The sequence below is a fragment of the Piliocolobus tephrosceles genome, chromosome 14 (assembly GCF_002776525.5).
Source record: "Piliocolobus tephrosceles isolate RC106 chromosome 14, ASM277652v3, whole genome shotgun sequence".
Taxonomy (NCBI): Eukaryota; Metazoa; Chordata; class Mammalia; order Primates; family Cercopithecidae; genus Piliocolobus; species Piliocolobus tephrosceles.
The window spans coordinates 39,037,423-39,059,815 of record NC_045447.1 but is presented as its reverse complement, the minus strand read 5'-3'; the positions used below and the strand labels follow the sequence as shown (position 1 = coordinate 39,059,815).

The following is a 22,393-nucleotide window of genomic DNA, read 5'->3' as shown; positions in this document are numbered from 1 at the left end:
TTATCCTAAGTGAACTAACACAGAAACAGAAAACAAAATACTGCATGTTCTCACTTTTAAATGGGAGCAAAATATTAGGTATACATGGACATAAAGAGGCAAACAACAGACACTGTGGACTACTAGAGGGAGGCAAGAGCAAGTGGGACAAGGACTAAAAAGCTACCTATTGGGTACTATGCTCACAGCAGGTTGACAGGTGTAGTTATACCCCAAATCTCAAAACCATGCAATATGCCTCTGTAATAATCCTGCACATGTACCCTGATTCTAAAATAAAAGCTGATAAATGAACAAAAAAGGATGAAATCCTGTCATTCATGGCAACATAAATGGACTGGAGGACATTATGTTAAGTGAAATAAGCCAGGCACAGAAAAATAAATACTGCATGTTCTCATTCATATGTGGGAGCTAAGAGAGTTGAGCTCATATAAGTAGAGAGTAGAAATGTGGTTATTAGAGGGTGGGAAGGGTAGGGGGAGGGGAGGATAGGGAGAGATTGCTTAACAGATAAAAAAAAAATTACCTCTAGAGAGAGGGGCAGAGCAAGATGGTGGAACAGAAAGCTCCACCAATTGTCCCTCCTGGAAAGACACCAATTTTACAATTGTCTACACAAAATAAGCACCTTCATAACAACCAAAAATCAGATGAACACTCACACTACTTGTTTTTAACTTCATTTCACTGAAAGAGGCAGTGAGAAGGTAGAAAAAACTCTCTTAAATCACCAACACCACCCCTCACTCATCCCCTGGCAGCAGCTGCACAGTACAATAAACTGTGTTTGGGAGAAGGAGAGCACAGCAATTGTGAGACATTGCCTTGAATTCAGGGCTTCCCTGTTATAGCAGAAAGCAAAATTGAACAGAACTCAGCTGATGCCCACAGGTGGAGGGAGTATTTAAACTAGCCCAAGCCAGAGGAAAATCACCCATTTCAGCAGTCAGAACTTGAGTTCTGGCAAACATCACCATCTTGGGCTACAGTGCTCTGGGCCTCTAAATAAACTTGAAAGGCAGTGTAGGTCACAAGAACTGCAACTTCTGGGCAAGTCTTAGGGCTGAACTGGGCTCAGAGCCAGTGGACATGGGGGAGGGGGATACATGACCTACTGAGACACCAGGCAGGATGGTTTAAGGGGCTGCTGGCATCACCCCTCCATTAACCCCAGACTACAAAGCTCACAGCTCCAAAAGAGAACCCTTCCTTCTGCTCAAGGCGAGGAGAGGGAAGAGTGGGGAGGACTTTGTCTTGCATCTGGGATACCAGCTCAGTCACAGCAAGACAGGGCACCAGACAGAGTTATGAAGCACCCTTTCCAGGCCCTAGCTCCTGGATGACATTTCTAGATACACCCTGGGCTAGAAGAGAACCTGCTGCTTTGAAAAGAAGGACCCACTCTTGACAGGATTCATCGCCTGCTTACTGAAGAGTCCTTGGGCCTGAATAACCAGCAGCATGAGAAAAGAAACAAATAACATATAATGGAGCGCCAATAGGTCTGGCAGCAGACTTTTCAGTGGAAACCTTACGGGCCAGAAGAAGGTGGCATGATATATTCAAACTGCTGAAGGAAAAAGACTTTTATCCCAGAATAGTGTATCCAGAAAAAACATCCTTCAAATATGAAAGAGAAATAAAGACTCCCACACAAACAAAACCTGAGGGACTTCATCAACATCAGATGTGTCCTACAAGAAATGTTAACGAGAGTACATTAATGAGAAAGAAAAGGACATTAATAAACAATAAGAAATCATCTGAAAGTACTAAAGTCACAGAAAATAGAAAGTACACAGACAAATAGAAAATATTATAACACTAATTGTGGTGTGTCAACTACTGTTAACCAATCAAAAAATAATAACCACAACAACTTTTCAAGACATAAAAAGTATAAAAAGATATAAACAGAAACAACAAAAAGTTAAAAAGTAGGGAGATGAAGTTAAAGTGTACAGTTTTTATTATTTCTCTTTTTGCTTGTTCATTTGTTTGTTTATGCAGTGTTGTTATCAGCTTAAAATAATGAGTTATAAGATAGTATTTGGAAGTCACATGGCAACCTCAAATCAAACGCACAACAGATATATAAAAAATTAAAAGAAATGAAATCATATCACCAGCAAAAATCACCTTCACTAAAAGGAAGACAGCAAGGAAGGAAAGAAGGAAGAGAAGACCACAAAACAATGAGAAAACAAATGACAAAATGGAAGGAATATGCCTTTACTTATCAATAACAACACCGAATATAAATGAACTAAACTCTTCAATCAAAAGACAGAGACTGGTGGAATGGATTTAAAAAAAACCAAGACCCAAAGATGTGTTGCTTACAAAAAACACACTCTACCTGTAAAGACACACATAGACTGAAAATAAGAAAATGGAAAAAGATATTCCACACCAATGGAAACCAAAAAAGAGCAAGATCACTATACTTATATCAGACAAAATAGATTTCAAGACAACTATAAGAAGAGACAAAGAAGGTCACTATATAATGACAAAGGGGTCAATTCAACAAAAGGATATAACAATTGTAAATACAATGCATATACATATGTAATGCATATAATACAACCTAAATACATAAGCACCCAACACTGGAACACCCAGATACATAAAGCAAGTATTATTATAGCTAAAGAGAGACCCCAACATAGTAATAGCTGGAGACTTAAATACCTGACTTTCAGCCTTGGACAGATCTTCCGGACAGAAAATCAACAAGGAAACATCACAGTTAACCTGCACTATAAACCAAATGGACCTAACAGATATTTACAGAACATTTCATCCAATGGCTGCCAAATACACATTATTTTCCTCATCACATGGCTCATTCTCAAGGACAGACCACATGTTAGGTTACAAAACAAGTCTTAAAACATTCAAAAAATTGAAATTATCTCAAGCATCTTCTCTGATGACAATGGAATAAAACTAGAAATGGGTAACAAGAGAAATCTTGGAAATTATACAAGTACATGGAAATTAAACAAAATGTTCCTGCATGACCAGTGGTCAATGAAGAAATTAAGAAGGAAATTGAAAATCTTCTTGAAACAAATAATGATGGAAATACAACATACCAAAACATATAGGATTCAGCAAAAGTAGAACAAAGAGGGAAGTTAATGGCTATAAATGTCTACATCAAAAAATAAGAAAAAACTTCCAATAAACAACCTAATGATACCTCTTAAAGAATTAGAAAAGCAAGATCAAACCAAACCCAATATTAGTAGAAGAAAAGAAATAAAGATCACAGCAGAAATAAATGAAATTGAAATGAAAAAGATAATACAAAAGCACAAGTAACAAAAAGTTGTTTTTCTGAGAAGTTTTACAAAATTGACAAACCTTTAGCCAGACTATGAAAAAAAAAGAGAAGACCGAAACAAATAAAAACAGAAATGAAAAAGGAGACATTACAACTGATAGCACAGAAATTCTAAGGATCATTAGCAGCTACTATGTGCAACTATCTGCCAATAAATTAGAAAATCTAGAAGAAACTGACACATTCCTAGACACATACAACCTACCACGATTAAGCCATGAAGAAATCCAAAACCTGAACAGACCAATAACAAACAATGAGATCAAAGCCATAATAAGAAAGCTTCCAGCAAAAAAAAGTCCAGGACCTGATCGCTTCACTGCTGAATCCTCCCAAACATTTAAGGAAGAACTGATACCAATCCTACTCAAACTATTCCAAAAAACAAACGAAGAGGGAATACTTCCAGACTGATTCTATGAGAACAGCATTATCCTAACACTAAAACTGGAAAAAGACACATCCACAAAAGGAAAACTACAGGCCAATAACCCAATATTGATGCAAAAATCCTCCACAAAATACTAGCAAACCAAATTCAACAACAGTACATTACAAAGATCATTAATCATGACCAAGTGGGATTTATCTCTGGGATGCAAGGATGATGGTTCAACATATGCAAATCAATCAATGTGATACATTATATCAAGAAAATGAAGGATAAAAAAATATGATCATTTTAATTGATGCTGAAAAAGCATTTGATAAAATTCAACATTCCTTCATGGCAAACACCCCCAAGAAACCATGCAGAGAAGGAACATATCTCAACTTAATAAAGACCATATGCAATAAATTCACAGCTAGTATCATACTGAATGGGGAAAAACTGAAAACCTTTCCTCTAAGATTTGGACTACAAGGATGCCCACTGTCACTATTATTCAACATAGTACTGAAAGTCCTTTATACAGCAGTCAGATGAGAGAAACATATAAAGGGCATCCAAATTAGAAAGGAAAAAGTCAAAATATCCTTGTTTGTAAATAATATGATCTTATATTTTGAAAAAACTAAAGACCACCAAAAAACTATAAGAACTGACAAATTCAATAAAGTTGCAGGATACAAAATCAACTTACAAAAATCAGTAGCATTTTTATATGCCAACAGTGAACAATCTAAAAAAGAAATAAAAATGTAATCCCATTTACAATAGCTACAAATAAAATACCCAGGAATCAACCAAAGAAATGAAAGATCTCTACAATGATAATCATAAAAAATTGATGGAAGAAATTCAAAAGGACAAAAAAAGGAAAGAAATTCTATGTTTATGGATTGGAAGAATTGATACTGTGAAAATGTTATTACTACCGAAAGCAATCTACATATTCAATGCAATCCCTATCAAAATACCAATGACATTCTTCACAGAAATAGAAAAACAATCCTAAAGTTTATATGGAACCACAAAAGATGGCAGAATAGCCAAAACTATCTTAAGCTAAAAGAACAAAACTGGAGGAATCCCATGACCTGACTTCAAATTACACTACAGAGGCAAAAATCGCAATTACTTTTGCACCAACCTATAACCAAAACAGCATAATATTGGCATAAAAAACAGACACAGGCCGGGTGCAGTGGCTCTCGCCTGTAATCTCAATACTTTGGGAGGCCAAGGCTGGCGGATCATGAAGTCAAAAGATCGAGACCATCCTGGCCAACATGGTGAAACCCCATCTCTACCAAAAATACAAAAATAGTTGGGTACGGTGGCAAGTGCCTGTAGTCCCAGTTACTAGGGAGGTTGAGGCAGGAGAATAGCTTGAACCCAGGAGGCGGAGGTTGCAGTGAGCCAAGATCGTGCCACTGCACTCCAGCCTGGCGACAGAGCAAGACTCCATCTCAAAAACAAAACAAAACAAACAAACAAACAAACAAAAAAACAGACACGTGTATCAGTGCAACAGAAAACCCAGAAATAAATCCATGTATCTATAGTGAACACATTTTTGACAAAGGTTCCAAGTACATTGGGGAAAGGACAGTCTCTTCATTTTTGACAAAGGTTCCAAGTACATTGGGGAAAGGACAGTCTCTTCAATAAATGGTACTGGAAGAACTGGATATCCATATGCAGAAGAATGAAACTAGACCCCTATCTCTTGCCATGTGCAAAAAATCAAATCAAAATGGATTAACCACTTAAATCTCAGACTTCAAACTATGAAACTACTACAAGAAAACATTGGGGAAACTCTCCAGGACACTGGAGTGGGCAAAGACTTCTTTAGCAATCCCCCACAGGCACAGGCAACCAAAGTAAATAAATGGGCAAATGGGATCACTTCAAGTTAAACAGCTTTTGCACAGCAAAGGAAACAATCAACAAAGTGAAGAGACAACCCACAGAACAGGAGAAAATATTTGCCAACTATCCATTTGACAAGGGATTAATAATGAAAATATATAAGGAACTCAAACAACTCTATACTCAAAAATGTAATAATCTGATTAAATAATGGGAAAAATATTTGAATAGACATTTCTCAAATGAAAACATACAAATGGGAAACAGGTATATAAAAAAGTGCACAACATCACTGATGGTCAAAGAAATGCAAAATCAAAACTGCAATGAGATACCATCTCACTCCAGTTAAAACAGCTTTTATTCAAAAGACAGGCAATAACAAATGCTGATGAGTATAAGGTGAAAAGGGAACCCTCTTGCACTGTTGGTAAGAAGGTATATTAGTACAAATGCTATGGAGAACAGTTTGGAGGTGACTCAAAAAAACTAAAAATAGAACGACCATATGATCCAACAATCCCAATGCTAGGTGTACTAAGGAAAGGAAATCAGTATATGCAAGAGACATCTGCACTCCCATGTTCATTGCAGCACTATTCAGAATAGGCTAGATTTGGAAGCAACCTAAGTGTCCACCAACAAACAAATGGATAGAGAAAATGTGGTACATACATATAATGGAGTACTACTAATCCATAAAAAAAGAATGCGATCCCATCACTTGCAACAACATGGATGGAACTGGAGGTTACTAGGTTAAGTGAAATAAGCCAGGCACAGGAAAACATTGCATGTTCTCACTTAAATGTGGGAGCTAAAACAAAACAACTGAACTCCTGGAGATAGAGCATAGAAGGATGGTTACCAGAGAATGGAAAGGGTAGTCGAGGGTCAAGGAGGGATGGTGAATGGGTACAAAAAAGTAGTTAGAATAAATAGGCCGGGCGTGGTGGCTCACACCTATAATCCCAGCACTTTGGGAGGCTGAAGCAGGAGGTCAGGAGATGGAGACCATCCTGGCTAACATGGTGAAACCCCATCTCTACTAAAAATATAAAAAATTAGCCAGGCATGGTGGTGGGCGCCTGTAGTCTCAGCTACTCGGGAGGCTGAGGCAGGAGAATGGCGTGAACCCGGGAGGCGAGCTTGCAGTGAGCCGAGATGGCGCCATTGCACTCCAGCCTGGGCGACAGAGCAAGACTCCATCTCAAAAAAAAAGAATAAATAAGACACAGTGTTTGCTAGCACAACAGGGTGACTATAGTAAAAAAAATTTAATTGTACTTTAAAAAATAAACAGTATGATTCGATCTGAATAGTTTTAAAGACAAACGATAAATGCTTGAGGTCATGGATACCCTGATGTGACTATTATGGACTTCAAAATATCTCTTGGCCGGGCACAGTGGCTGACGCCTATAGTCCCAGAACTTTGGGAGGCTGAGACGGGTGGATCACTTGAGGTCAGGAGGTCAAGACCGGCCTGGTCAACATGGTGAGACCCTGTCTCTACTAAATCTACAAAAATTAGCGACCACAGTGGCGCACACCTGTAATCCCAGCTACTCAGGTGGCTGAGGCACAAGAATCACTTGAACACTGGAGGCAAAGGTTGCAGTGAGCCGAGAACATGCCACTGTACTCTAGCCTGGGAGACAGACAGCAAGACTCTGTCTCCAAAATAAAAAATTAAACTATTGTAGTAAAAATGTACACCCTACTATGTATCTACAAAAATTTAATAAAAATAAATTCTCTCTAGACAGGAGAAATAAGTTCTAGTGTTATTCTACAGCGCTGTAGGGTGACTGTAATTAATAATAATTTATTGTATACTTTTGAGTACTAGAAGAGAGGATTATCCTGATGTAACCATTAAACACGATATACATGTATTGAAATGTTACTCTGTATCTCATAAATATGTTTATCACATGTGAATTTAGAAAAATCTAAGTGATAAGAAAGCTTTGTGTTCTAGTTCATTTTTTCTTTTTCAGTTGCACATAAATTTTGCCTTACAATCAGTGATGAGTTAGACTGGGTGAACTATGGCAGTAAATATTTATTCTATTTTTGGGAAAAGAATGAGATAACTATAGTGCCTACAAAACACTTCATAAATGCTGGTACTGTTTATTATTCATTTATCTATCCACCTGTTCAACAATTACAACTGAACACCTACTATGTGCTAGATACCATTCCAGTGCTAGGAACAGAAGGGTAAAAACATAAGGTCTCTACTCTCATAGAGCCATTTTATCATTATTATTGTCATTATTAAGATCACTGCTGCTGCTACTACTACTTCTACTTGTTTCCACAGGCTAGAATATTAAATGAAATTCTTTTTCTTAATGGACAGTACAGTATGAACATATTAAATGAAATTTTTAAATGAATGAAAATGAAAAACTCAGGACAACCACACAGAGAACTGTGGGTCAGTTTCTAGAAGCCATCAAACAGCTCAGCTCTAAGCATTCCTCAAAATGCTGGCAAAAGCCTATTCAAAGAAAGTTTTTAAAAAATTCAATAATTGTGTTGAAGGTCATTTATTACAGTGAAAAAAGCAAATTACAATTAACAATATCACAATACCCCTGTACAACGCAGATTTCTAGCTTCTTATCCACATTTTTTCGAAAACTCCAAGGCAGTAAGGTGCTCCTACCTTTTCCTTAATCAATGACAAACTATAGGTTCAGGACTTTTAAAATACCAAGTTCCTAAAAGTTTGTAAAATTTCAACCTTACCAAAAAATTGCAATTGCATTTTTATTTATACAATGACCCATTACAGACTATTTAAACAGACTATTTTATAATCTATAATAGGACATTTTAAGTTGTTTGTATTCAGAAATGGGTGAATTCTCCATTTCTATGGTGAATTCAATTTAAACTACCTTATTCTGACATTCAAATAGCATAGTTAACTGATAAAAGCTGTATCGTCTTGGGTTCCAGTCCAGCTCCCTCCATTTACTGTGTAACCTTGGGAAATCACTTAGCCTCTCTATATCTTTCAGCCTCTTCATCAGTAAAATGGTAACACAATCCAACTCTCTGAAAGGTCAGTGTTCCTTCCTACCTCAGAAACTTCAAATTTACTGCTACTTCCATCTAAAACACTCTTCTTCCCCTACTTCACTTGAAAATTCCTACTCTTCCTTCACTTTTTATCATTTCCTCAAAAATGTCCTCCCTATCCCTGCAGACTAAGTTAGACTCATCATTTCGTAGCATTCAATACCTTCCCGTTAGAATAGATATCACAATATGTGATCGTGTATTGATCTCTCTTGCCTTTCTAGGTGTGTTTGGTTCATTGCTGTAACTATAGAACCTTCCACATAGCATTACATAAGGTAGGCATACCTTTTTTTGTTGTTAAATGAATGAATACTACTACTTAACTAGAGGAGTAATGAGTTGTGGTAAAGATAACTAAAATATCTGAAAGAACATGTCTAAATTCAAGTAAGCACTCAATAAGTAGCAGGGTTTTTTCCCAGGCAATGTGACTACAAACTTTTTACAGGAACCTTTCCAAGAAATCATACTATGACTTTGGATAAAAGGTCTCAGCGAAAAAGTGAGTCGGAAGCAAGGCAGACAGACTGAAGTACTCAAGGGCAGGACAGAGTAGGTTAACATAATACCAGACAAGTGAACGATATGAACAAGACATATGTGGGCATGATGATATCTTGATTCCGAGGCCATCTTCTGCCCTTGCTAGGAAGCTTCTTACAGATCTTCTGCCTAACGAAAACTAATTCTAAAGCAACAAATAGATACACTTGGTTGGAAAGAATACTGTAACAAAATACAGACCACAAGAAGTAAAGCTTTTTATATGCAGAAAAACCTAATTGTCTAAGTAGAAAAATCCTATGGACTCTATTTATAAAACTTATTAGAACTAGTAAGTTTTAGTACACAGGGTCAATATAAGAAATCAATCTTATTTCTATAAACTAGCAACAAAAACACTAAAAATTAAAATTTAACAATCAATGCCATTTATAACAGCACCCCCAAATAAGAAATACTTACTGAGAGATCTCACAAAAGATGTCCAAAACATGAGAAAAAAATACCAGGCAAGCCCAAAATGAAGGACATTCTACAAAATTCTTAAAGAATACTACTCAAAACTGTCAAGGTTGTGAAAAATGAAGCCTGAGAAACAAACAGATAACCAGGAAGACATTATGCCTAAAAGTGAACAACACTTTTATCCTAGAACAACAACAACAAAAAGACCTAAGTGGAAGAGGGATAAAATCCAAATAAAATCCATAGTTTAATTAATAGTAGTATACCAATTTTAGTTTCTTAGGCTTTGACAAATGTGCCATAGTAATATAAGATACCGATGTTAGGGTAAAATACATAAGGCATACAAGGGCACTCTCTGTATTATTTTTGCAACTATAATCTATGTATAATCTACAATTATTCCAGAAATGAAGTTTATTCTTAAAATATCATCTACAATAGCATCAAAAAAATAAATAAATACTTAGGAATAAATCTGACAAAGCTATCCAAGACATGTAGGCTGAAAAACCACAAAACATTGCTGGAAGAAATTGAAAATGCCTAAATAAATAGAGAGATAACAATCTTCGTGGATTCGAAGACTCAGTATCATTAAAATAACAATTTTCCATAAATTGCCCTGAGGATTCAAAGTAACCCCAGTTAAACTCCCAGTAGCCTGGCCAGGCGCGGTGGCTCACACCTGTAATCCCAACACTTTGGGAGGCCGAGGCGGGCAGATCACGAGGTCAGGAGATTGAGACCATCCTGGCTAACACGGTGAAACCCCATCTCTACTAAAAATACAAAAAATTAGCTGGGCTAATTTTGGGCACCTGTAGTCCCAGCTACTCGGGAGACTGAGGCAGGAGAATGGCTTGAACTCGGGAGGCAGAGCTTGCAGTGAGCGAAGAACATGCCACCGCACTCCAGCTTGGGCGACAGAGGAGACTCTGTCTCAAAAAAAAAAAAAATCAGTAGCCTTTTGTCATTAAAAATTAATAAGCTGATTCTGAAAGTTAAATGGAAATCTAAATCAACCAGAACTGCCAAACAACTCTGGGGAAAAAAAAGTACAAAGTTGAAAGTTTTACCTGACTAGACTTCAAGACTCTTTATAAGCTATAGTAATCTACAAAGTACTGGTATAAGCACAGACAAACAGATCAACAGTATAGAACAGAGAGAACAGAAATAGACCCACACATACAGTGTCTATTTGTCTTGTCTTCTCTATTCAGCAAAGATGCTGAAAATCCACAGTGAAGAAAGGATAGTCTTTTCAACAAATAATGCCAGAACCATATGCAAAGAAATGAACTCCAATTCATACACTGTGCCACATGTAAAAATTAATTCCAAATGGATTACAGACATAAGTATAAACCTGCATACTACCACATTTATAAAAGAAAACATAGCAGAAAATCTTTGTGATCCTGTGTGAGGCAAATACTTCTTAGATACAACATCAAAAGTTTAATACATTTTAAAAACTGATAGTAAGACTGCACCAACATTAAGAATATCTGCTCTTCAAAATATACTCTTCAAGTTGGAGGTCTCATACTTCTTGATTTCAAAACATACTACAAGACTACAGTAATCAAAAAGTGTGGAACTGGCATAAAAACAGACACACAGACCATGGTACAGACTACAGGGTCCAGAAATAACCCCTCAAATATATAGCAAAATGATTTTCGATGAGGATGCTAAGACCATTCAATGGGGAAAGAACAGTCTCTTCAATAAATGATGCTGGAAAACCTAGAAGTACACATGCAAAATAATAAAGCTGGGCCCCTACCTTGTTCCATGCACAAAAATTAACGCAAAATAAATGAAAGACCTGAATATAAGACCTAACACTCTTCAACTCTCTAAACACTCTAAAACTCTTAGAAGAAAACACAGGAGAGTAAACCTTCATGACATTAGATTGCAATTATTTCCTGGATATAACACCTAAAGCATAGTCAACCAATGTAAAAATTCATAAGATAGACTACATTACAATTAAAAATTTTTATGAATCAAAGGACACAATCAACAGAGTGAAAAGGCAACCTACAGAACAGGAGAATTTATTTGCAAATCATATATATGAGGAGTGAATATCCAGAATATACAAAGAACTCCTACAACTTAACATCAACAACAAAATCCCAAATAACCTGATTTTAAAATGGGCGAAGGAGTTGAAAAAATATTTCTCCAACGAAGATATACAAATGACCAATAAACATGGGAAAAAATAATGAACATCACTAATTATTAGGGAAATGCAAACCAACACCACAATGAGATACCATCTCACACCCATTATGGCTGCTATAAATAAACAAACAAAACAGAAAATAGAGCCCACATGGTCACACACACCATAGTCCCAGCTACTTGGGAGGCTGGATGGGAGGATCCCTTGAGCCCAGGAGTTCAAGACCAGCCTAAGCAACATAGTGAGACCTCGTCTCTATTAAAACAACAACAATAACAAAGAGAAAATAAGAAGTGCAGGTGAGCATGTGGAGAAACTGCAACCCTTAGGTACTCCTAATGAAAATGTAAAATGATACAGCTGCTATGAGAGACTGTTGATGTTTCCTCAAAAATTAAAAACTACCATATGTTCTAGCAATTCCACTGCTGGATATATATCAAAAAAAAAAAAATGGGTACTTTCTTTAAAGGTCTCAAAGAGATATTTGTACACTCATGTTCACGGCACCATTATTTACAACAGCCGATGGCAGAATCGACCCGTGTTCTCGATGGATGGTAAACAAATCATGGTATATACATACCAAGAAATATTATTCAGCCTTAAAAAGCAGGGAAATTCTGATGCATGCTACAACATGAATGAGCCTTGCAGACATTATGCTAAGTGAAATATGCCAGTCACAAAAAAACAGACACTGTATGATTCCACTTATGTGGAGTACCCAGAGTAATCGCATTCATAGAAAAAGAAGGTAGAAAGGAAGTTGCTAGGGGCTGGGGAGAAGGGGCAATGGGAAGCTATTGTTTAATAGGTGTAGAGTTTCAGTTTTGCAAGATGAAGAACGGGAGAATGGTTGCACAACAATGTGAATACATCTAACAGTATTACATTGTACAATTTAAAATGGTAAGAGTAATTGTATGTGTATGTTATAATTTTTTTAAAAAAATACAAAGGTAGAATGGGAGAAAATATTTGCAAATTACATGTGAAAAAAGACTTGTACTCAAAATATATTAAAAACTCTCAAAACTCAGTAAGAGGGTAGGGCACAGTGGCTCATGCTTGTAATCCCAGCACTTTCAGAAGCCGAGGCATAACAATCACTTTAGCCCAGGAGTTTCAGACCAGCCTGGGCAACATAGGGAGACCTGTCTCTAAAAAAATTTTTTTAAATTAGCCGTGTGTGGTGGCACATGCTACTTGGGAGGCTGTGGTGGAAAGGTCACTGGGGTCTGGAAGGTCGAGGCTCCAGTGAGCCGAGATTGTGCCACTGCATTACAGCCTGGGCGACACAGTGAGACCCTGTCGCAAATAAATAAATAAACAAATTTCAATAAGAAAATAAACAATCTAATAAAAAATGTGTAATATTTGAACAGACACATCATCACAGATACATGAATGTCATATAAACATGTGAGAATATTTTCAACATCATTAATTATTAGAAAAATACAAATTAAACCACAAGGAGATACCACTTTACACATATTGGAATATGTAAAATTAAATAGACTACTCCAAGTTTTGACAAGAATATGGAACAACTGGAACTCTCATGTACTATTAATAGATATATAAAGTAGAACAAATACTTTGGAAAATAGTTTGGCAGTTTCTTAAAAAGTTTAACATGGACCTACCACATGACCTAGCATTTCACATCTAGGTATTTGCTCAGGAAAAATGAAAACATATGTATAAAGATTTATATCTGAATGTTCATAACAGCTTTATTTGTCATCTTTATTTGTATAAAGATTTATATCTGAATGTTCATAACAGCTTTATTTGTCATCTTTATTTGTATAAAGATTTATATCTGAATGCTCATAACAGCTTTATTTGTAATAGCCAGCAAGTCAAAACAACCCAAATGTCTGTCAGGAATTGAACAGATAAACAAATTGTGGTATACAGCCACACAATAGAATGCCACTAAATAATAAGAAATAATATATGCAACATGAAACAATCTCAAAATAAACATACTGAGTCCAAAAAAAAAAAAAACCCAGACCAAAAAAAAACTTCATACTGTATGATTCACTTATATAAAATTCTAGAAAATGCAACTTAATCTCCAGTGACAGAAAGCAGATGGTCCTTAAGGATAATGGAGGTGGGGGATAGAAGGGACAGACAGGGACCACAAAGGGGCACAAGGAAAATTTTGGGGAATGACAGCTATGCTCAACATCTTGATTGTAGTGATGGTTTCGTGGATACACACATGTACCAAAACCTATAAAATTATAAAATTTAAATGTGTATAATGCATTATATGTCACTTATACCTCAATAAATCTCTTTTAAAAACTGCTTTAGGATTGAACAATTTATTTTTCGAAGCACTGATACGTATATGAGTATATAAATTAAAATTGTTCAAATGGTTAGGAAAAAAAAAATTCGACCACAGAATAATCTGCCTAAAAGGCATTTTTCTTTAGAACACAGAATTCTTAAGGTTCTTCCAGTTCAAAACCTCTACAATCTAATTGGCATGTAAGAGGTTAACAAAACTACAATTTGTCTTACAATCTCTAAAGAGACTGTGAAAAATGTAAATATATTAATCAATAAGGGTTTCATAACATCATTTCTTTAAAAGAATTACATAGAAGAGAAAAAATATTCAGAGAGATGCATAATACCTCATAATATGTATAATACCTCAGATAACTTGCTGGTGGACTGAAAAGCATCTGAACTGTGCTATTTGCTCCCATAAAAAGAAAGCTTACTAGCAATGATGTCAGATTTTCTTCAAAAGTTATCGGTTTAAAAGATGGAATAAATGATATTTATGGTTCAAGGATATAAGTATTAAATTTTCTTCCCAATGAATGTAAGCTTTAGAGCATAATTTCCAACTTTATGGTTCAAATTCAGTAAAAGTAGGAACTCTTATCTGCACTGTAACATCTAATTAAATACATAAAGAATAGAAAGATTTGAAATGAGAACCCACACCAAAAACATCATGTTCTCTGTCAGCGAAAGGTCAGAGAAAAGATCTGGAAAGCAGTGCGAAAATGTAGCTCATGCCTGTATTGACAACCTTTTATTGCTCCCTTCATCCTATCTAGTTACGAATTTCAGCAGACAGAAATACTGGGTGGGGCTTAGAAGACTGTGAAATGATTTCCTGTTGGAAAATGCCTTGCTGCCTAGCACAAAGCTATATCAATAACTCCTCAAAATGTTTGAACAGAAAAGAGCAATTGAAGGCATTTGGTCAGAAAATCAGGATTCAAATTCCAGCTTGAGCAGACATTGAGCTATGTAACACTGATTAAGCCACTTCATATTCATTTCCTCATCAGTAAAATGAAAAGTTAGGTGTGTGTACACACATACTAATTTTAATCAGTAGGTTAAGTATAAAAAGTAGAAAACTTGAAGAATGGGAGACAGTTCTGTATTCACACCAACTTAACCAATAATGAAATAGCTTTTTGTGAGCAGTCTCTGTCTCCCAGAAACTGTCAGATGCTTGAGACAGAGATTAATACGTGGTTTGGTCTCCTCTTAAAAGTGAGCATTAAAAAAAAGAAAGAAAAAAAAATTCCTGCCTTGATGAATAGACAATGCAGCTGATAAGACAACTAAGACAAACAGAACTACCAAATACAATGAGTTTAGTACGATGAGAGAGGAAAGTTCAAGTATAATCGGAGCACACAGGAGGAAACACCACTAGCAAGATCACTAGTTCAAGTTAGAGAAATCCATCATGTATACGAAAAACCATGGAGATTTCACAGAGAATGCTCCACCAGGACAAGCAAAACCAAGAGGTTGGATTTTAAGAGCTTAAACTAAGTTTCTTAATACTCTTAATAATTATAATCAGTTGCTACAGCTAATTAGACCTCAAAAATAGTCTAAACCAATCTTCACAGAATCTTTACAAAAACAGAAACACACAAAAATCTCAGACTATCTTATTTGAAATGACTATAAATGGTATTTTCACATGATTCTAAAATAACAGAAATCCATTTTTTCTTCTAATACCATATTTCAATTTTATTTACTGATTTTGGTATTTGCTTTGGTAGAAAACACTGCTAATTTTGATCCCTATGCTTGACCTACTGTAATTTTTAAAATAACAACAAAAAAACCTTCACACAAGCAAAATGGAAAGTAGTGTTATAAGTACATAAAAATTAAATAGTAACAATTTAACCAAGGTCACTAGAACCTTTTCAGTTTGTTCTCCACTTAAAAGCAGAGCATTTAAAAAAAAGAAAAGGAAAAAAAAGAAAAGAAAAACTATGCATGTCTGCCTGTGTTTGGGATGGGACAGTTTCTTCTAGACTTCCTATGGAGGTACTTACAGTGCTGATCACAATCAACTCTGGCAAACACTACTTGATTTTCATTTGGAAATTCTTCCTTAATGACATCGGAAGCTTCCTCAAAAATTGGATGCAACATCTGACTGAAACGACACCTATATACAGAGAAGGATGCCAATTAGAAATGAAAAGTAGAAGTAATAAAATCTTATTTCAGTTATTGCCCATTGACATTTGATTTAGATTTAGGCACAATGAACAACTCTGCGAGATAATCACACACTTAATTTAATCATGGACCCTGACGTTGTTCAATGGAGATGAAGACAATTTTGATTTCAAAGACTGTATACCAATTCTAAGAATGTATAATAGATTTTGGTTTTATTCATCTTAAGATAATTGCCAGTATTATGGAGCACACAGCTAAGGATCTCTTGCAGAGGTCATAAAACAAGTCTGAAATAAGCCCTCTAAGAAGTACTACTAGGATTTGCAACTACTGAGGCTTGAACATTTATGAAAGAAATTAGCTTTCTCTATTTTATTTAATTTTTTTTGAGACAGGATCTCATTCTGTTGCCCAGGTCGGAGGGCAGGGGCACAATCTCAGCTCACTGCACCCTCCACCTCCAGGGCTCAAGCGATCCTCCCACCTCAAAATAATAAAATTTTAGACTACTGTGTAAAATATTTTAACTTTATTGCAGATATCAGACTGCTCCACCTGGCTAGTTCTATCAAATCTCACAGGCAAGTTAGCATACCAAATAAATAAGTTATATTAAAAGAATATATAGTATATAATGAACTATTTCCCCTCAAAATTTACCCCTTGTTAAATGGGCTTTTACATCTGTAAACATACTAAATACAGTAAGTCTAGAAGCAAGTATCTTAAATTCCTAACCAAGAATTCCTGTCTATATTTTCTTTTTTCTTTTACTTTAAACACAAGGCACAAACCCCACAATGGTCTATAAACTTGTTACTTCTAACTGTCCCTTAATCAAGTCAAACATTTCACAAATACAGTCATGTGGTGTTTAACAACAGGCATACACTCTGAGAAATACACCATTAGGTGATTTCTTCATTGTGCAAACATCATAAAGTATACTTACACAAACCTAGACGGTATAGCCTAGCATGCACCTACACTATATGGTATACAGCCTCCTATTGCTCCTAGGCTACAAACCTGTACCACATGTTAATATACTAACTACTGTAAGCAACTGTAACACAACAGCACTTGTGTATCTAAACGTATCTAAACATAGAAAAGGTACAGTAAAAATACGGTATTATACATGGGACTTCTGTCATTGACCTAAACATCATGTCATGGATGACTATGTTCTAGGTCATTACAGGGACCCAATAAGAAGGGGAAGAATCAGTATTAGTAACCAGCTGAGTTAGAATGGTCTTTCTCTTACAGAAGAAGTATTAAGGATATATAAACAAACTACAGTTGCTACTCTTGCTTCCGGAGCCCTTTCCACCAAATAATTTACTTAAATGATGTCAGTGAACAGTTTAATCCACATGTAATTAGGTCATACATATTAGCTTTAATACAATAAAAATATTGGAAAGCCTGTGAAAGGATGCAAACAATATACTTCCTCCCTATTTCTTCTTGTGTGTATATATATATATATATATATATCTCTTCTAGCCCACTCACCTGACTTCCTAAGGAGATGTCCTAGAATATACCAAGGAGACACATCTGTATCTTCAATCTCTTGCTTTCAAGTGGCTCTTTCCTCTTTTAGCATTCTTAAATCTCTCCCATCAGGGATAAGTGGGTGGGGTCTGTGGACATCATGGACCGTGTCTTATTTGACTATGTAGTCTAATAAGCATTCAATATATGTGTATTAAGTGAATAAATTGATAGAATGGAGGAACCGGAGTGGCTAGGACCCAAGGTTTGCGGGTTCTTACTGCCTGTAGAAAATAAGGTAGCTGGAGGACAGGGGAGGCAGGGAGTCCCATTAATCAGGGGCTGATTAATGGTTTCTTGAAAAATTTAGATCTGACCTAGTGAAGAAAGAGCGGGCAAGACTCTTTATGGCTGAAGGGCAACGTAAAAAAACACATCAAGGGCTTCTTTTCTCTAGATTGTCCAGTTTGCCACCCAGTAAGTATTTAAGCATGGTTCATGTTTAAAATAGGACCTGTCTTAATACAGGTTGAATGTCCCTAATCCGAAAATTCAAAATGCTTCAAAATCTAAAACTGTTTGAGCACTGACAAGATGCTCAAAGGAAATGCTCATTAAAGCATTTTGTATTTCATATTTTTGGGGTTAGTGATGTTGAACCAGTAAGTATAACGCAAATATTCCCAAATCTGAAAAAATCCAAAATCTGAAACACTTCTGGTCCCAAGTATTTCAGATAAGGGATACTCAACCTGTATCAAAAGATGAAAAGGGAAAATGAAATAAAATGTTACGTTTATAAAAGGAACATCACAAAAGCAATGGATCTATTAAAAGGGCCGAATGGTCATCTAAACCTAATCTCCAATCTAGTACTTAAATCAATCCTTAACAAATCTAACAAATAGATAAGTCTTTGCAGAGACATTTTGAGGGCAATTACTAATATGATCTAGTTAGAGAAAGAAATAAGCTTTGCAGTCAGGCATACCTGAATTTAAATCCCAGTTCCACCACTTACTAGCCATATGACCTTTCTGAGCCTCAATTCCTCAACCTAAAAGGAAATTATAATACCTACCTGCAGAGTAGTTCTGAGCATTTAAAACAACCTATGTAAAGAGTCTGGATGGGAATGGTTAATGGGTACAAAAATAATAGTTAGAATGAATAAGATCTAGTAGGATGACTACAGTGAGCAGAAATGTATTGTATATTTTTAAATAACTAAAAAACTGGAATGTTTGTAACATAAATGATGAATCCTTGAAGTGATGAACACTCCATTTACCCTGATGTGTGTTTTTTTTTTGTTTTTGTTTTGAGACAGAGTCTCACTCTGTCACTCAGGCTGGAGTGCAACAGCGTGATCTCAGCTCACTACAACCTCCGCCTCCTGGGTTCAAGCAATTCCCTGCCTCAGCCTCCCAAGTAGCTGGGATTACAGGTGCCCGCCACATCCGGCTTTTTGTATTTTTAGTAAAGACGGGGTGTTTCACCATGTTCGTCAGGCTAGTCTTGAACTCCTCAGGTGTTCCTCCCGCCTCAGCCTTCCAAAGTGCTGGGATTACAGGTGTGAGCCACCGCACCCGGCCACGTGATTATCATACTTTGTACACCTCTATCAAACTATCTCATGTACCTCATAAATATACATACCTACTATGTACCCATAAATATTAGGTAATCTGTTTTAAATAGTCTGGCACAAAACAGCATTATTAACCACCTACTACAGTATTACTCGAGGAGCTGCAGTATTTTTAAGCACCTCTATTACAGAATTATTAAACTGTGCCACGTCCATAACTTCCAGAAGGAACTCAGAGTCTAGACTTTGAGGCCACATAGTATTAAGTCTATGTCCTACAGCCAATTACCCAAGCTTTTTCAGCTGTATAAAAGAGTATTAATTTATTAACAACTTAAGGTATTCTTGAGGTAATGTTTTCCCAAATAACTTAGTCCACGTTTCCAATTCAGTTTTTTTTTTTCCAAAAGATCCCAGCAGCATGTTCTATTACTCTTTCTTGCAACATACAAAATCTCTCAGTCAGGAGAAAGTCGCTCTAGTTTTTCTTCAGACATCATCTAGTTGGGAAACCTTGGGAAAGTACTTCACTCCCCTGGATTTCAGTTTTCTTATTTTAAAATGGATTGGACTACATAATCTTCTGCCAAATTTTGTGGCTATTAATACATCTTGACAACCCTAATTTACCTTGAAAAATGCTACCTTTGTTACATATTTTATAAATAGCATTTTCTCTGTGTATCTTCAACTTTTTTAAACTGAAGTTTTTTAAATAATCATACCATATATACATTCATTTAGTAGACATTATGTACTTATCAGCCACATATTAAGCAAAGTGCTTGGGGATTAAAGTTGAAAATAAAACTATGGTATGCATTTTCACAGAGCAAACAATGTAGTAGGGAGTCACCAACTGGATTACAGCCTACAAGTGTTATGACTGGGTAAGTATGGGTGTTATGGGAAGTAACAGAAGGGCTCCTAGAGTCAAGAGTAGGGGGAGGTGTATTGATCCAGGAGGATAACCTGGAGAAAGTGGCAACTAATCTAAGACTTGAAAGATTAGAAGTTAACTAAGTAAAGAAATGGGTGACAGAAGAATGATCCATCCAGGCAGGGGAAATATCATGCCTAATAGTCCAGTGATGAAATACAGAATTTTACAGGAATTGAAAGAAGCTTAGTTTAACTGGAGCAGAATGTGGAAGTGGAGAGAGGCCAGACATAACAGCTACAGAGGGAATAAGGGACCAGTTCATAAGGGCCCTTCTGGGTCAAAGTAAAGGATTTAAATTTTAACCCAAAGGTAATGGAAACATTTTAAGGGTTTTAAGAAGGGGTATAAACTAATCTTATTTACACTGTAAGAAAGAGAACTCTGGCTTACATTGTAGAGAACATAATGGAGATACGTAAGCCTAGAGGCACAGAAAAGAAATGAGGAGACTGTAGCATGAATTCTAAGTAAATGACAGGACTGTGACCTGGAGTATGGTAGTCATAGCTAGTAGGTAGTAAGCCCTAAAGGGTCAGATAAGATACAGAGTGTCTAGTGATAAAGATTATGCCAGTGTTTCAGACTCTTTCCAGCTAAATCTCCCTTGTGTTTCAGAATCTTTCTAGCTAAATCTCCCTTCTTCCTGTCTCCATGCCATATTCTGTAACATCTACTATATACCATGTTGTTCTAGATGCTGGGAATACTGAGTATGCCATTATCTCTGCCCTCAAAGTTTGTTTGCTAGGGCACAAACAAATAAGAAAAGACAAAACATTTAGTAAGAAAAAGAAAGTGGTACATAGAGTACTATATAAACACAAAAGACAGGCTCTGATTCAGCCAGGGGAAGGAGTAAGGGTATCCTAGAAGAGGCAGCAGATTGTATAAATTTTAAAATGTCAACATTATTTTTCCTTCTAAACTTGCCATACCCAAATCATGACTTACAAACACTACCCTCCTTCCACAGTCAGGACAAATACAGAATTGCAATATATGTTCCCTTTGAGTGGGGGGTGGAAAGAGTCATATTTAAGTTATGTGTTACCTGTTTTAAGATATGAAATAACAGAATCAGCTCTATTTCTTTCTTAAAACAGAAATCCTTACCAAATTAAACTACCTCCTTTGTGGATGAAACTTAATTGACTTTATGTATGGAATACTGTCTTGAAATAGTAAAAGCCTTCCCTTACCCTTTCTAGCAAAGAAAAATTAACCTTTAGCAAGTAAAAACAAACCCAAACCCAAACAATAAGATTACTTACCAGTCAGCATAAAAATTTACTAAAGCAACATCAGCATTGTCTGAAATTGAAAGACAAAACCAAATAAACTAAGTTATTTGTAATAATTTTTACATAATTAAAGATACAGTTTCATTACGATCTTTGTCTGATATAAGGGTCCACTTAAAAAAACACAGTAACTTTTATCTCTCACTCAGAAACCTAGAGTCATGCACAGCTTATAGAATTTATGGGAAACTTTGTCTCTTTTCTCTGTATGCTTTATAAGTTCACTGCATCTTTTATTTTATGGAGACCGGGTCTCACTCTATTGCCCAGGCTGGAGTGCAGTGGCATGATCAAAACCCAGTGCAGCCTCAAACTCCTGGGTTGACATGACCCTCCCACCTCACCCTCCCAAGTAGCTAGGACTACAGGCAAACACCACCACACCTGGCTAACTTTTTTTTTTTTTTGAGACGGAGTCTCATTCTGTTACCCAGGCTGGAGTGCAGTGGTGTGATCTCGGCTTACTGCAATCTCTGCCTCCTGGGTTCACACCATTCTCCTGCCTCAGCCTCCCAAGTAGCTGGGACTACAAGCGCCTGCCACCACGCCTGGCTAATTTTTTTTTGTATTTTTAGTAGAGATGGGGTTTCACCATGTTAGCCAGGATGGTGTCGATCTCCTGACCTTGTGATCCGCCCGCCTCGGCCTCACCTGGCTAATTTTCGAATTTTT

At 36.3% G+C, this 22,393-nt stretch overlaps 1 protein-coding gene across 1 annotated transcript in view; it reads right to left on the bottom strand.

Annotated features, from left to right (window-relative positions):
• Nucleotides 1-22,393, bottom strand: part of ERP44 (endoplasmic reticulum protein 44) — a 124,263-nt gene that overhangs the window by 56,365 nt on the left and 45,505 nt on the right. Inside the window, exons 3-4 of the mRNA XM_031934117.1 lie at nt 21,692-21,731; nt 16,251-16,366 (exon numbers count right to left, since the gene is read on the bottom strand). Coding sequence (XP_031789977.1) covers nt 16,251-16,366; nt 21,692-21,731 — 156 coding nt within the window. The remainder of the gene's footprint in view (nt 1-16,250; nt 16,367-21,691; nt 21,732-22,393) is intronic.